The following is a 15,575-nucleotide window of genomic DNA, read 5'->3' as shown; positions in this document are numbered from 1 at the left end:
GGTGGCTGGGGTGGGTGGGGTACGGTTAGGTAACGGACAACTATCATGATGTAAACGCCAACTCTGGCGAATAAAGTGCGATACAAAGCGTTGGGAGAGAATCGCTAGCCGGTATAGAAACGGGCAAGATCACTGTTCAGATCTAATGGGCTGACTGAAGGTATGGAGCGGTTGTTTTTGATGGTTCAAGGGTTCAACGGTTGTGTTTTGTTAGTGCAACCTAGATTTCATCGAGTATATACAGAAATTCATCTTCTTCCTATAGGTTGAATCGGAGCCTGCATAGTCTGTACCTTAGTGCTCCGTACTGTATGTAGATACATAATCGAGGTATACGGTGCCCAATACAGCGTTGCCATGATGCCAGAAATCTGTAAGCTCGCACCAACAACAGCATAAGACGGGTAAGATAAGTACCTTCCCATGCAGTTAGTTGACAATCACCGCTCGCACTCCCTTGCTACCCCACACAGGGAAGGGATTGAAAAAGTCGTGGTCCCAAGCAACATCCGCCTCGGTAGTATGATACAACTTCATATGCGAGAACACCTTCACGACCAGTAGAGCAAGCAGCGTATACAGCTCGCAATAGGCAAGGCTGCGAGACGTGTTAGTGCGGGATGCATCACCCCTGACAGAGTGCGAAGCGAACTCACTTGATGCCAATACACCCTCGGCTGCCCTTTGAAAAGGCAAGGAGCGCTTTGTCAAGCTCCTTTCTATGCTGGTTATTCTCATCCAGCCACCGCTCCGGAATAAACGAGTGCGAATCCGGGTAGACCTCCTCATCATGGTGGGTAATAACCGCAGACATGCCGATCGCGTATCCCCTTGGGATGACATACTCCAGACTCTTTGGCTTCACACTGCCCTGAGGCTTCCAGCTACCACGGTAAACTAGGTCCTCGCCCGTGGCGATGCGCGAGGTGCGGGTTGCGAGGCCGTACGAGAGCCGCAGTCCCTCGTAGATGACGGCGCCGAGATAGGGCAGCTTCTCCAGGGCCGCCCACGACGGCAGCTGCCCGGACTCGTCGAGCGCGCCGCGCACCTCGGCGGTGAGCTTCTCGAGGATTGCTGGCTTGGTGAGCAGGTGGTACGTGACGACGGTCAACGCCCAGCTGACTGTTTCAGTGCCAGCCACGAACAGGGAGAAGCCCTCCTCGACCAAGCGCTGCTGGGCCTTTTCACTTGGTGGCAGATCGGATTGCAGCACGGACCCGAACACGGTGGGCAGGCCGAATACGGAAGCAGAGCCGTCGTCTAGGCCTTTTTCAACCTTGTCCTGCGCTCGCTTGACGTAGTTGGGCATGTCGACCTGAGAAGTGGTGTATGAGTTTTTGGACTGAGATTGGGGCACGCGAAACGAAGCCGAGACTTACGATCAAAACGTTAAAGAGGGTTTCCATGTCCTCCGACAAGCGCCGGGTGAACCTGGTTGCACCAGTCAGCCTCCAGTTCTGCACCACCCGTGACGCGTTTGGGATACGTACATGGCCATGGCAAATCCCAAGTGCTTCAACCAGGGAAAGAAGCGGAACAAGTAAACCAACTTGAGCTGGGCGTAAAGCGGTTCCCGGAAGTTGGGCTCCCAGCCCTTCTGCGCGATCAGACCCAAGCTCTCACCGAGGCAGTAACCGGTGATGACATCGCTTGTGAACAGGCTCAGTGCTGTCGTGACATCGAAGGGCCCTTCCTTCCCGACTGTCAGGATCTTGTCACAAAGGCGCTCAGCAAGATCACGGATGGTGGGCTCGAGACGTCCGATTTGCGCGCGCGAGAAAAACTTGTTCAGGGCGCTGCGTCGCATGCGGTGTAGGTCGTGGTTCGTGGTAGAGAATGTCGCGCGCTCTGCGCTGCAGGTTGGAGCATGAAAAGTCAGCACATGCTTGAGATTCAAGTTGGCAACGTGAAGAATGATGGCAAGGGTTCCATACACTGCGCTGCCCCTGACCTGGTGTACGGGCTTGTCGCGTTTCCTGGCTCCCGAGGCGTAGATCTCATCGATGAAATGCCAATCATTGCAGTGGACTTCGTCGGGGTTGATGCGAACAATCGGGCCTGTTGGTATGGAGAATGTGAGATATCGAGCCCCTTAACACCCAAACCTCAGCTGCCATGTCTAACATACCATACTTCTCATGCATCTTCTGTATCTGTTTTGTGTAGCGGCCCTTCCTCACTACATCGTACCAGATTTCCGGAAGATACGATCCCCGAGAGAGCCATGGCCCCGGGATGTGTCGCAGCGGGTGGAAGAACAGGTTGTAGATGAGCTTGCCCAGGTGGTAAATTGAGAAGACACCTGCCAGGAGCAGGAGGCCCGATTTGGCGATGTCGTATGCCCCGTACCAACTGAAAGCAAACCCGACGTCTTGAAGGGGCTTGATTTGACTCAAAGGAGACGCGTACCGCGCCATCGTGCCCAAACTTAAGAGGAGATGAACTGCAACTTCCCGGTGTCTTGCGAGACCAGCAGAGATCGGCTGTAGGGTAAAGAGTAGCAAGTACCTACTACTTGGGTAGTTGGGAATAAATGTGGTCGCGAGAAGGACTAGACCCAGAACATGTCTACTAAGCTTGTGGGTGCTTCACGTCGTCTGCCAAAGCAGACGACGGCGCAGCACGATATCATCTTCTAGGTGGGCTGACTCCAGTCGTGCCTGGTCTTCGAATCAGCACCTAAGTCCTAAGGTAGAGTTAGCAAAGTGGCCGCTAAACTCAAGCCAAGCCGAGACGTTTGACGGTGTGGCAGCATTCCAAATCGGGAAACCGTGAACAAGAAGAGGGTTTGATACGATTGGCTTAGTGAAGGGTTACAGTGGCCCCATCGCGTCATGACATGCGTCGGCCGAAAGACGCCTACGACCGAAGTCTTGTATGGGTTGCACCCGACGCCTCAACACTTAACTACCGTGGACGCTCGTGCATCCCGCCCGTGAGCGATCCCCGGGCATGCTACCCGAGAATGACCACCCGGATGGTAAATTTGCGGAGCAATATTTGGAGATGAGAAGATAAGCATAATGTATGCACTTCTAGTATTTCTACGCCAGGGCTTGTGTGACAAATCGGCTTCTTTGACGACGGGACCAGGAGTTGAGGACTGAGTTCTAACTCGTGCTGATGCAAAGGCGAAAGCTTGACGTTGGCAGTTACTGTGTAGGGCGAAGAAAGTTGAACTTGAATGACACTGAAGGCAGGAGTGACCCTTCATCTGCAAGCAACATTGAACAACATCAAGCGTTTTCCTAACTAGGTCTGTCTGGCCTGAAGCACTAGGTACATTCGAAACCTGCTACTTGTCTTGTCTCGAGGTCTGTTAGGAGGGGTAGTCGAGAGGACAAATTTCACACACAAAATTTTGGCCGCACTAACAAGAGTCGAAGCCTCTCAATGTACAGTACCTACACTCGTATCATGGTTCGTGCCCGCCTTACATCATGGTGCAGGCTCTGCTGCCGCCTGGCCATCCTGAAACCCAGACGTAAAACCCAACCACCGTTCCAGATCTGCCACAAACGCATCACCAACCTTGCCATCTATCACACAATCCTGCCAGGCACAAGCAACAGTCAGATCTCCCCCCTTGACCGCGACAGTAGACACCGTGATGGCCGAAGCAACGACATTGGCGCACATGATGAACTGTGCATTCGTAATAGCCCACGAAGACGCTTCCAGTTGCTGACGGCAGTCTGAATTGTTTCCATCAATCACGCCCAAGTTGGTAATAACCCACGAAGACCGCCTCGGTCTGCACGCCTCCTCGCTCAGCTGCGCGCGCCAGTCACACACGGCCTGAGCAAACCCGTTCATGTCGTTCTCGAGTCCCTGGTCCAGCTTGGCTTCGAGTTCGCGGCGCACTTTACCTGCGACCGTCCACACCAGGTTCATGAGCTCCTCCGAGGGTACTTGTACCCCTGCTACACCGGTATTGGCCGCACTACCGAGGGAAAGCTTGGACCGCAGCTGCGCAACAAGATCCTCATCGAGAACGTGGTTCGCAATGGTCACGTAGTTCGCCATGGCCTTTTCAGGGTCAAACCACGGGTGGGAAGGGGGATGTGCGGGTAAAAAGCGACGCAGGTCCATGGCTGTCAGGAACTCGAATGCGGATGCCTTAGATGGCTCCAGGAGCGGCGTCAGTGTTACCCAGATCAGTGCGTGCAGGAGACCGGTGAGTGTGGTCTTATGCTGACGGCAGGCCTCGGTCAGCTCGGCGAGCACGTGGCGCGGGACGGTGATGGTGCGAAATTGGGTCTTGAACGGGGTTGGCATGATAGGAGCCCAGTGTGCTTGCGTCGGTCGACTGGGATATTTGTCTGCTGGCGTTTGGACTTCCTGCGAGAGGTAGTAGAACAGAGCGGTTGCGTCTACGGGAAAGTGCACGAGATGCTCGGCTGGAGGGTTGAGCCTGGCTGTTGAGTCCTCAGGGAGCTCCAGGATGTGATCTGTCAGCAAACCCTTCTCCAGAGTCTGAGTATCATCCTGAAGAACTTGGAGCAAGTCTTCGTGAAAGATCCTGGCGCTGCGGCCGTCGATGATGGTATGGTTAAAAACAAGGAGGACGTCGATGAAATCGGAACCTTCCTGGCGGAGGACTTTGATTTTCCATCCTGGCGTGGTCTGATAATTTCCGAACTTGGTATCGAGCTGCTCATACGACGTTTCGACGAATGCCTTCCCTAAGTCGTCCTCGCCCTTTCCTACGGTACGCCACTCGATATGGTCCAGGAGATTGATGGTATTCAGACGCACCCAACTGGGCCTGGCCGTGTCCTCAGCCACCAGGCCAACGTGCAAGTGCGGATGTTTCAGCACAACGCGAGCTGCGGCCTTCTTAAAGATGGAGAACAGTTCGTGTGGCGTCGTTTGGGAGACAAGGCCTGTGGGCAACTTGTAACGACATGCAAGTATAATGGAGCGCATGTAATCCAAAGTCTGAAGAGCTGTTTGGTACGACTCCCTGAGCGCATAGCTCGTCAGTCGGCTCGTCAGAAATGAACAACACCTCTACCCGGTGGAGACTCACAGCATTCCAAATTTGCGGATAATGCTCTCGCCGGCGGGAGCAAGCTCCAGTCTCCCCAGCTGCCTTCCGACGACTTCCACCTCCCCGTCCTTCCGCTCAGGGGTAACGATGACCGAGGTTGCCATGGTAACGGACAATGAGCACAATACACCGGTGAATTTGCAGGTTTGGAAGCCAAACTCATGTACATTAAACATCATCATGACGGCAATAGAGCCAAGATAGCTCATGTCTATAATCACAACGTGCTACTATTACATTCTTGTCTAGTGCTTACGGTAGGTGCTCACCTTAGGATCCGGAGTCAGGGGTTAGGACGCGACTATTGACACGAGTGTCTTCACTACAGTAAGGTCTTCCGAATGATAATACCAGACTCACCGTCGACGGCCAAGCCACGATCGGTCTGGTGGTGAGTTTGAGATGGTGAGCCTCGGCCGGTAGAAGATGGGATGTCATCATCCAATCAGGTTAAAGAATGGCTTCGGCCGAAGGTGTTGCTGCCCCCTTTCGGTGGGGCTTCGGGCATAACGCTACAGCGGCTGCAAGCTGACATGGGCCCGAATCCTTCCCGACATGCACATACCCTGGGCGTGGGGGTTACCAAAGGTACCGTACCCTCACTTGAAGCCATTCCCAAGAAGAACACAAAGCGCCTGGGTAGAATTATTTTTGACTGGAACGGATCTTTGAGGACGGTGTTTTGCGAGCATCTGATTACAAATACCAGGTATAAGGCAAGACGCCTAAAGGTTAGTACTCAGGTACGGCTTCAGCATCGAGTCCGACTCAGGGGCTCAGGACCATCGCGGTCGTTTGTCTTTGCCAAGCCAGACAGACGTTGGGCGGCTGGAGTCGTCGATCAGAGACACTGTGACGCGGGATCCGTGATTAATAATTACCCACCGTTGGCACCTAAAATCCTATAGGCTATTGCTTGGTTGTTGGCACCCAACAATGTTGATTCGTCGTAGTCTACACGTGTATGAATCTGTGAAGTGCCGCCTTCTAGTTCTGCCTGTCGAACCTCGTCTTCCACTATCAAACGAATTCTCGACCAGTTCAAAAAGAGCAAGTCTAGTCCGAAACAATCCATAGCTTCACTACTTTCTGTGTAGGCCTTCCATGATCAGTTGAAGGCCCACAGCCCCTTTTTCGTTTGTCTTGTTGTTTTCTCGCGCTAGTCTGCCCCTCTCTGCAACGGAAGCCGCGCCGCTCTCCCTTCTCATACCAGCACATCACTAGCAGTCGTGAAGATTAGAACCATCCTCGACATGTCCGAGTCGGGTCACTCGACAACGAACCTAAAGTCCGACCCCGAAAAGTTTCCAGATTCCCAACACAACCCTTCCGAGTCGCCGGACACAATGTCCGTAGACAAAACCTCCGGCACGCAACACAATGGCCTGGAAAAAACCCCCGCCCAAACCATCACACCACCCGCCGCCGATGACGCTGCTCCGGCAGACGACGAATCACAGTACCCGCACGGCCTCAAACTCTGGCTGGTCCTCCTCTCCCTCTGCCTATGCATCTTCCTGATCGCGCTGGACCAGACCATCATCGCGCCCGCTTTGGGCGCCATCACGGTCGAGTTCGACTCGATCCGCGACATTGGCTGGTACGGCGCCTCCTATCTATTGACCTCAACCGCCATGTACCCCATCTACGGCGCCATCTACCGCCTGTTTGACATCAAGCTCACCTACTTGGGGGCTGTGGCATTGTTTGAGCTGGGCAGTCTTGTCACGGCCCTCGCGCCTACGAGTACGGCGTTTATTGTGGGCAGGGCGGTTGCTGGGTTGGGGACCGCGGGCATCTTTTCGGGGTCGTTTGTCATTGTGGGGTATATATTGCCCCTCAGGAGGCGGCCGGCGACGTTTGGACTGTTTGGAGCGTTGTGGGGGATCTCGTCGGTTGTTGGGCCGTTGCTGGGAGGTGTGTTTGCGGACCAGGTTACCTGGCGATGGTGTTTCTACATTAACCTGCCGCTTGGTGGTGCTGCGGCGGCGGCGGTCATCTTTTTCCTGCACATGTCGTCGTCGGCGGACAATGCGAAGCGCGAGTCATTCATCAGGCGCATCTTGAAGCTGGATTTGATCGGCGCTGTTATCATCGTCCCGGGTATCATTCTCTTGCTGATTGCCCTCCAATGGGGAGGAGTCGAGTATCCGTGGAGTGATGGCCGGGTGATAGCCTTGATCGTGGTGGCTGGTGTCTGCGCCATTGCCTTCACGGGGGTCGAGATCTGGCAGCAGGATAAGGGGCTTCTGCCACCGCGCTTCTTCAAGAATCGCGACGTTTTCTGCTCCATGATGTTTGCCATGTTCTTTGGCGCCTCCTTCTTCCCCATGGTCTACTATTTGTGTGCGTATATCCTAAACTGAGTTCCATACGCCCCTGAGCCTTCTACTGACGACTCGTGCAGCGCTGTACTACCAGGCCGTGCAGGGCGACAGCCCCATTCAGGCCGGCATCAAGATCCTGCCCTTCCTGATAGCCATGGTCATCAGCTCAGTCGGCAGCGGCGCCCTGGTTACGGCTATCGGGTACTACAACCACATCATCCTCGTTGAGACGGCGCTTCTCACGGCGGGCGCCGCCCTGATCGCGACCTTCTGGTTGGACACCCCCCTAAGCAAGTGGTTCCCATCGCAGGTTGTCTATGGCTTGGGGACTGGCATCTGCTTCCAGGCGCCCATCGTGGCGGTGCAGAACGTGCTGCCGCCGCATTTGATTCCGCAGGCAACGTCGTGCACCCAGTTTTTTCAGGCCCTGGGGGGTTCCGTGTTCCTGGCCGTCGGCCAGACCGTTTTCCAGAACGGGCTCGTCAGCAACATCCTCCGCGACGCACCGGGCATTGATCCCAGCCTCATCATCAACAGCGGTGCGTCACAGATCCGCCAGCTCGTCGAGAAGATTGGCCGTGCCGACGCTGTGGATGCCGTTCTGGGTGCCTATGTCTTGGGCCTGCGGAATTCCTACTATATCAGTGTTGCCACGGCAGCGTGCGCGTTCCTGGTCACCTTTGGGCTTCAGTGGAAGAAGATACAGCAGCCGGGCGAGAAGAAGGAGGTGCCTGTTGGTGGAATTTGACATCATTACCCTCACAAAGGTGCATTGGGACACATTACCAGCCCCTGACCCTATTTAACTTTGTTCAGAGTCCAGTCCTCACAGGGGCATTTCCTCGGCTTCCTCCCTCAACCCCAAATGGGGTACAGGTTTTTCACAGTGACCAATGCTGCTGGACGGAGTGATTCAAATGCTGGCCGGGTCGAACCGATCTAAAGATTGAAGTTGCTGGAATGCAACGCGGACTGAGCTCGGTCGTATGTGTCAATATTAGTGGCGGAAATTGAACCAAGTGCTGGTATTGATAGGTAGTACTCAAAGTGGTCCATCACGGGACTTAGACGCAAAGTGTGATGTATCAATTCACACATTTGCTACTTCAAGTTGGTATCTTGGGCCAGGACAAAACTTGAACGTGATATAAGGATGGATATTAGCAGTATCATCGTATATCTGCATGGCGGCTTGCGCAGAAGTTTCCGTCTTAAATAACATATGATAGTACGGAGGTATACTTGGCCATTTTCTCTGCTGATTCTGGTAAAGAGCATATATATTATAGTCTAAGAATTAGGGCTGCCAATATCTGTGCTAGAACCGTGGTCATGAGGGGTCTAAGGCAAACCACCGGCAGCGTTGATCGTTGACCTGGCAACCGGCGCTGCCTGGCGGCACTAACTCATATCCAACGTCTCACGTCACACGACTCCCCATACAATGAGGTAGGTACCCATAAGCTAAGCAGGTCGTGTCACATCCTGCGACCTGCGCAGCTCCTCAATCTGCGGCTGCAACCTCGAAACCCAGCCACAACACGCAGTAATAAAGTTGCCGACTTCTCAAATCCTCACCACCGCCGAGGCGTACTGGCTTCCGGCAAACCGCCTCTTAGTGATCTTTGATCACATACAGTTGACTTTCGAGTCCGAACGCAGCTGGAATTTGCTGGCGCCTGGGCTTGGATATCACAATCGTTTGCAGTACTGCGCCATCCTGAAATCGCCCGCAAATGTCGGAATCAACTGCTGATGACGAGATCCAGTATCCCTCAAGGTTCGGGTTACGCGACGTCGTCGGCTGCGGAACCACGGGCATGGTTGTTCTGGACAAGTCCCGTCGTCCAACACTGTTGTCAAGGTGCCCTTTGACCATCACAACAAGGAGTGCCTTCTCCGCATGCAGCGAGAGCGTTGAGGTTTACGAAAGATTTGCGCAACGCGGCGGCCATAAGGGGCTCTCGTCTTACCACGGCGTCTTTGAGTCAGGCATCCGGCTGGAGTACGCCCCCCATCACAACCTGCGCTTACACCTTGAAGACAGCGGCGCTGGTGCTGCGCAGCGACTACAATGGGCCATTCAGGTTGCAGAGGCTATCCAGTTTGTCCACGACGCAGGCGTCATCCATGGCGACTTGACTTGTGCCAACATCTTCTTGGATATGTAACTGCCTCAACGCCAGGGTGGCCGACTTTGCCGGGTCGTCAAATGATGGCTCACCACTGCTGGTTGTAGTCACCGAAAGCCACGAGTTCCCAGGGTCTCCCCTCTCACTCTAAGCCGATCTATTTGCACTCGGCAGTGTGCTGTACGAATCATGACCGGGCACTCTCCTTATAAAGACTTGGACGGCACAGAGATCCGCGCCCTGTATGTGGATCGGAAGTTCCCTGAGACGGCATCTCTTGGTGAAATTGGGACAGTTATCGACCAGTGCTGGCAAGGCAAGTATTCCGGGGCGGAAGCAGTTGTTGAGAGACTTAAGGAGGTAAGACATGGGGGGAAGCTCGTGCAAAGTACGGATACGTACAGTACACCATATGGGTGCTAGTAGATTATATGGTATATAGGTACTGCTTGGCCCGTCTCCAATGGTTCATCCCAGAGGTTTCAAGTCAATCATCGCCCCTCCTCCTTCTCCGCTATTGAATCAAATGCAGCTTCGTCTCTGTCGATTGGTAATTGTATCTCTTGCAGCGATTCAGCCACCTGATCAGCACAGTCATAGGCCTCGTGCCAGCAATTCCATATAGCTTCTGCAATCGTGACGGGGATGCCATCCAGGGACGAGAACTCGTTGCGCTCATACCGCCTGGTCACCTCACTATCGGGCAGACCTTGGAAAGGCCGCATCCACGCCATGATCTCGTACATGCACGATCCGAGTGCAAAGAGCTCTCTCTTCATGGTCGGCCTCTGGTCCCTATCCCGTCCACGGCACGGTAGCTCGTACTGAGCTTCTTCGGCCACAGTAACCGGAAATGACGACTCGCGCCCCTGGATAATAGACCCGCCAAAGCCACCGATTTTGACACGATAACCGTCGAATAGCATAAGATTTCGGCAGCTGATGTCCGAGTGCCAGACGTGCCGTGAATGAATGTGGACAAGCCCGTCGACAGCGTCGCGACACATTTGTACCCTTGTCAACTCGGGTAGCGGTTCACCCGGGAGTTTCTGTATAAGGCCACGTACGGTTCCTAGCGGCGCTAGCTCGAGGCGCAGAGCGTGGACACCTGGATGGTGAATCTCATCAAGGCCGAAGCAGCGCAAGATACAATCGTGTTCACCGAGGTGCTTGTAGATGGTATACTCTCGCGCCAGATCCTCCTCGCAGTTTCTGGATAGTAAGAGCGCCTCTTCCCATCCACCCAAATCTGCCATGATTTGTGTACCGTCGTCTCGTTAACGTACGACACAAAGCAAGAACCGCCCATGCCAAGAATGGCGCCAAACCCCCAGCCCATATCAGGAAACATCAAAGTGCCCATTGGAAGTTTGGGCGGGAAAAAGCAAAAAGAGGCGGGAAGTGTGTGCAGGGAAGGTCAAGGTTAGTCTGGTTAGAGCAGGAGAGAGTAGAGACCGAGGTGGAGATGGGAGACTGATGCTGCGGTTGTGAGGTTGTGGAAGACCCACTGTTAAGGGATAATTTTAGTTGCGGCTGATTGGGTAGGTATGTTTGAAGCTGCGCTGCGCGGAAGGGTCGAAGAGATTGGGGCAGGGGCGCTGGTTGACGAAAAGGATGCTCAAGTTCTCTTGGAGGAGAGGCAGGAGGTTGGGAATGCCGTTGTTGTGCTGCAGCTTGCGAGACACTGAGCGCCAACAGGGTTGAGACTACACGTTGGCTCACCACTTCATGGACTTGTCCCAAACTTCCAATGTTGGCCTCGCGAAACCAGTGCACAAACTAACGGCTAAAGTGACCGAGTAACACGGAGGGCTCGGAGCTAACAACGGTATCCCCGGAAGCAGCGACAGTCCAGGCCAGCAGCACAGACTTCGGCGATTGGACGATCTACATCCGAACATAGATTTCTAATACTACCTGTAGTCAGAGAATAGACATCATAACCATCCCATCATGTCCTCTCCTCATGTCCTCTCCTCAACTCACCCGTTCGCCTGAATTCACGCAACTCAACTCGAATCCATTCACAACATCCAACCTACGCGAGCAACCCCCAGACCCTCACATCATGCCCCCCACCAACCCACCCATCACCATAACGAATCCCTTCATCCCGCCCGGCTCACTAATCCTCGCAACGGGCGCCAACGGCCTGATCGCCTCCCACGTAGTCGACCAGTTCCTGTCCGCCGGGTACCTGGTGCGGGGCACCGTCCGGTCGGCCTCACGATGCAGCTACCTCAGCAGCTTGTTCGCGGCGCGGCACGGGCCGGGCCGGTTCGAGCTGTTCGAGGTGCCCGACAAGACTGCGCCAGGAGCATGGGACGAGGCGATGCGCGGGGTATCCGGCATCGCACACACCATTGGCATGGTTGATTTTGACGTGCCGGATGCTGATGCGGCCGCGGAGGAGGAGCTGCGGTGGCAGGTTCGGTTTCTTGAGGCTGCTGCGAGGCAGGAGACGGTCCGGGCCGTGGCGTGGAACTCGACTGCCTGGGCTGCATGGACGCCGAATGCGGTGCGCAAGGTTACGCTCACCGTGGAGAGTTGGAATGAGGAGGCTGTGCAGCTCGCGAGGGATAAGACGGTTGATAGCGCTAGCAAGGGGTTGGCGGGGTTCATGGCGGCGAAGACGATTCTTGAGAAGAGAATCTGGGAGTGGGTGAATGAGACGAAGCCGCGGTTTGCGTTCAATGCGGTGCTGTTGAATGCCGTCTTGGGAGAGTGTCTGGACCCGGTGAATCAGGGGTTCCCGTCTTCGGCAGGGATGGTTCATAATGTGTGGAAAAACCGGAATGTTGACGTGCTCAACATGGTGCCACCGCAATGGTTTGTGGATTGCCGCGATGCCGGGAGGCTGCATGTGGCGCTGCTGGGGACCTCACCGGTGGTTGACAGAGAGCGAATTTTCGGGTTCGGGCATCGATACAGCTGGTTCAGGGTCGCCGAGATCCTCAAGGAGCTCTATCCAGAGCATGCCAACAAGATGGCCAAGGTGAAAGACCTGGGATGGGATCAGACCGAGGTACCCAACCAGAGGGGCGCTGAGCTGCTCGCGCGGATGGGCCAGCACTCGGGTTGGCGGACATTGGAGGAGAGCATCGCCGAGAATGGGCGAAGCTTTCCCGAGCTTGTAGACTGAATCTCCGAGCGGTCGGGTAATGTGTAATGTAGGTATCAGTATGCCTCGAATACTACCACCCATGCGTCTTGAGTACCGATGTGAAGGGACGGCAACCTGACCCAGAGATGCTCAACAACCCATCCTGACTATCGGCTTCGCTGGCGACACAGGTCTTGAAGGCAAGTCCTAGGACACGCCAGGCAACGTATGCTCGTCTTCATACATTCCCTCTCCAACCCAGCTGGGTTTCAAGAAGGTGCTGGCTGCGGGTTATTCCCCACCGTCTTGTAGAGATCGCGCAGTTCGAACGCCTCGTGACCTCCTTCGGGCACTTCCCCAATGAGTCGCGCTGGCTGGCCCGCAACGATGCTAAAGCTCGGTATCACCATGTTAGGGGGAATGACGGTGCCGTCCAGGACACGCACGTAGTCCTTGATAATTGCGAATTCGCCCACTGCAACCCTCGCGCCAATATGTACGTGGCTCCCGATTGAGGCGGCCTGCACGACGGAGCCCGGGCCAACAAAGACGTGATCGCCCATTCGCAGAGGCATGTATGTGAATGCGCTGGGCATGACACGGCAAGATTAGTGCACTTGTTCTGTTGTCCGGTGCGGGGAGAGAGTAGAACGTACCCTTTGTACAGCCTCCCTGGCGGACGGAGACAACAGCCCCGGCTGAGAAAGCAGTAGCGGCCGATGGACACGGCCGTGTTGTTAGGCGCCGCGCCGCTTGCGGATGAGGACGAGGACTGAATGGACCGGATAAGGTCGCCGCGGATCATGACTTCGGGCTGAATGACGGTCTTGCCGCCAAGCATTATGTTTTGGGTGCCGACGAGCGTGGCCTTGCGCGCCACCTTGTTCCCCGTGTCCTGCGCGCATCGAGTCTCAGCCGAGTTGAAGTGATTGGAATTGACCTAGTTTAAAACGTACAGTTTCAATGTACTCTCCTCTCGGCGGTCGTCGTGACATGATGGCAGAAATCCGGCGTTGTGACTGTCGGATTTCTTTAGGGTCTCGTTGTCGGGTCGAAGTTCAACAGCGCCGATTGACCGTCTGTGGGGAGCTGCATTTTGTTTCGTCACAGTCGCTCCAGAATCGTCTGCCCCACTACTGAGTAGCTGGCCAATCGCACTTTGTCCTCCACCCGCCAAGAAGATATTCTGTATTGTACACTACGACCGTACGGTACTGTACAGTACGATGTACGGTACAATTCGCCCCCCCCCTGGGACTCCTTTTTTAGCAGGAACTTTAATTGAAATGCGCAGCACAGATGCGCTGACACACGTGACTGGGTAAGTCTTACGGTACAGAGTATTTCGTATCCGTATTTACCTATTATATGGGCCGCCAAGGAATGATCCAATCCCACGGTTAAAACAGTTTAAAGGGTGACCCCTGACTGCAAACGACTAAAACCGATACAACAACCTAAACTTGATCCTGCTACGAAACTTGAAGGGGTTGAAGACGACATTCCCCGGGCCATCAAATGCTGCCACAACATGTATCGTTGATTTCACAGCCGTTTATCCTTACCACGTGCTCCCCCACGTTCTCCCGTCAAACTCATACCACGGCAGTGGCTTCTTATCCGACGCCGGCTTCTCCGCAATCTTGAAGATGGCTATCGCCTGCTCTTTCATACCAAGGCGCGGTACATCAAAGTTGCCCTTCGCAGCTAACCCTGTCTCGTCAAAGTCCAAGTACCCGACATGTTCGTTGTCGTCGTCAACGAGGGGGTACCCATTAATCTCGTTGCAAACAAACTGAAAATAAACCCGATTCGGATGGCTTTCCTCCTCCGCCTTCTTTAAGCCCGTCAACTGCTGCCGGTTCGCTCGGGCAGCCTGGACCCCCCACGGATCGGCGATGTCCCCAAGTGACCGCTTCTCCCCAGTCAGCTTGGTTTGTGTCTTAGCCTCGCCCGTTTTGCAGTCTCCATCGTGCACGTCGTCATCAGACACTTCGGGATCGCTCCATTCGCTGTGCTTGGGCTGCTTGTCCCTTAGCATTTCAACTCCCCGCTTGGTCATCGCCAGCAGCATCGTCCCTTCGATCAGCCCAAAGTTGAAATACGCTTTGCACCCGTGCGAGCTTTCAGCCGGGAATATGTTGAGCTTCATAACATCGATGTCATGATGCGGGTCATTGCACCTCTCCGCGTCCTCCGAGTTGTCGTCCCACCGCACCAGGTACGCCCCAGGGAGGGTTTGAAGGCCTAATGGCCTGTGGGATTCCTGTGTCTTTGCAACCCGAACAAGTTCGTAATGCCTCTTGCACCGCCGCTCCCATCTGGCCTTTTTCTGAGCCTTCTTCTCCTCTTCTGCCGCTCGTTTCTCGGCTTCCTCTTGCTCCTCCAGCCGTCGGCGCTCCTCTTCCAAGCGTGTAATCTCCTCAGTGACATGTGCCGCGTCCCAACCGATGACGTGATTGTACCCAAACTTTTCCAAGTGAAGCCCGGGTACCTTTGCCATGATTTGATTCGGCAGTTCTCTGTCGTCTAGGTAGTACCACGAGAGGGTCACTGTAGCTGACGGCCGACTGTCTGGTGCAGGAGCCGACCACTCTTCTTCGATGCCGAGATACTTCTTCAGAAACCGCTTCAAGCTGATATTCGCTTGTTGGCTGTGAATCTTTTCCCTTTTGCCGGCAAAGACTGATTCGAGCCTGGCAAACTCGTTCTCGATGCCCCGGTCCATTTCCGTCTCCCAGCTGACAATCGCAGTGGATTTTGATGTCGCGGGCCATGCAGCACGGGGTTCACAGTGAATTTTAACCCGAGCTTGCTATCAAAACCGAAGTCAACGATTGGAGAAGGAGACTGTGCTGATGAGAGAGAACGAGCTCCGGCCCGTTTGTACAGTTTTGCTGCATCAAGCAGTTCTGGATTTAGTGGCGTTGGAGTTCTGGCCTATCAAGCTTCCAGGTCAG

At 54.7% G+C, this 15,575-nt stretch overlaps 8 protein-coding genes across 8 annotated transcripts; 3 read left to right on the top strand and 5 right to left on the bottom strand.

Moving 5' to 3' along the window:
- Positions 1-429: 429 nt before the first annotated feature.
- Positions 430-2,417, bottom strand: N656DRAFT_823842 (benzoate 4-monooxygenase cytochrome p450; the record flags this gene model as incomplete). Its single annotated transcript, XM_064818432.1, has 6 exons — positions 430-598; positions 657-1,315; positions 1,380-1,431; positions 1,491-1,853; positions 1,935-2,058; positions 2,129-2,417. 6 exons carry the CDS (start codon positions 2,415-2,417, stop codon positions 430-432), a joined length of 1,656 nt encoding a protein of 551 aa, XP_064670894.1.
- A 1,021-nt stretch (positions 2,418-3,438) lies between these two features.
- Positions 3,439-5,157, bottom strand: N656DRAFT_844260 (uncharacterized protein; the record flags this gene model as incomplete). The annotated part of the gene is made up of 2 exons (XM_064819127.1): positions 3,439-4,966; positions 5,033-5,157. The coding sequence occupies 2 exons, from the start codon at positions 5,155-5,157 to the stop codon at positions 3,439-3,441; spliced, it is 1,653 nt and encodes a 550-aa protein (XP_064670893.1).
- Positions 5,158-6,399: 1,242 nt separating this feature from the next.
- On the top strand, positions 6,400-8,128 carry N656DRAFT_707799 (MFS general substrate transporter; the record flags this gene model as incomplete). Its single annotated transcript, XM_064811458.1, has 2 exons — positions 6,400-7,399; positions 7,461-8,128. The coding sequence occupies 2 exons, from the start codon at positions 6,400-6,402 to the stop codon at positions 8,126-8,128; spliced, it is 1,668 nt and encodes a 555-aa protein (XP_064670892.1).
- Positions 8,129-8,837: 709 nt separating this feature from the next.
- N656DRAFT_823837 (uncharacterized protein) lies at positions 8,838-9,875 on the top strand. The gene has a single exon (XM_064818431.1). The coding sequence runs from the start codon at positions 9,117-9,119 to the stop codon at positions 9,549-9,551; it is 435 nt and encodes a 144-aa protein (XP_064670891.1). The 5' UTR covers positions 8,838-9,116; the 3' UTR covers positions 9,552-9,875.
- A 34-nt stretch (positions 9,876-9,909) lies between these two features.
- N656DRAFT_778083 (kinase-like protein) lies at positions 9,910-11,229 on the bottom strand. Its single transcript, XM_064814946.1, has one exon. The coding sequence runs from the start codon at positions 10,766-10,768 to the stop codon at positions 10,004-10,006; it is 765 nt and encodes a 254-aa protein (XP_064670890.1). The 5' UTR covers positions 10,769-11,229; the 3' UTR covers positions 9,910-10,003.
- Positions 11,230-11,580: 351 nt separating this feature from the next.
- Positions 11,581-12,654, top strand: N656DRAFT_707428 (NAD(P)-binding protein; the record flags this gene model as incomplete). Its single annotated transcript, XM_064811435.1, has 1 exon — positions 11,581-12,654. The coding sequence occupies one exon, from the start codon at positions 11,581-11,583 to the stop codon at positions 12,652-12,654; it is 1,074 nt and encodes a 357-aa protein (XP_064670889.1).
- Positions 12,655-12,884: 230 nt separating this feature from the next.
- Positions 12,885-13,610, bottom strand: N656DRAFT_707383 (trimeric LpxA-like protein; the record flags this gene model as incomplete). The annotated part of the gene is made up of 3 exons (XM_064811431.1): positions 12,885-13,203; positions 13,272-13,510; positions 13,572-13,610. The coding sequence occupies 3 exons, from the start codon at positions 13,608-13,610 to the stop codon at positions 12,885-12,887; spliced, it is 597 nt and encodes a 198-aa protein (XP_064670888.1).
- Positions 13,611-14,176: 566 nt separating this feature from the next.
- Positions 14,177-15,343, bottom strand: N656DRAFT_797201 (uncharacterized protein; the record flags this gene model as incomplete). Its single annotated transcript, XM_064817604.1, has 1 exon — positions 14,177-15,343. One exon carries the CDS (start codon positions 15,341-15,343, stop codon positions 14,177-14,179), a length of 1,167 nt encoding a protein of 388 aa, XP_064670887.1.
- Positions 15,344-15,575: the final 232 nt, after the last annotated feature.

This window comes from Canariomyces notabilis (genome assembly GCF_033297395.1).
Source record: "Canariomyces notabilis strain CBS 508.74 unplaced genomic scaffold N656scaffold_8, whole genome shotgun sequence".
NCBI classification, from domain to species: Eukaryota; Fungi; Ascomycota; class Sordariomycetes; order Sordariales; family Chaetomiaceae; genus Canariomyces; species Canariomyces notabilis.
The sequence above is the reverse complement of the archived record's forward strand: the minus strand, read 5'-3'. Positions and strand labels throughout refer to the sequence as shown.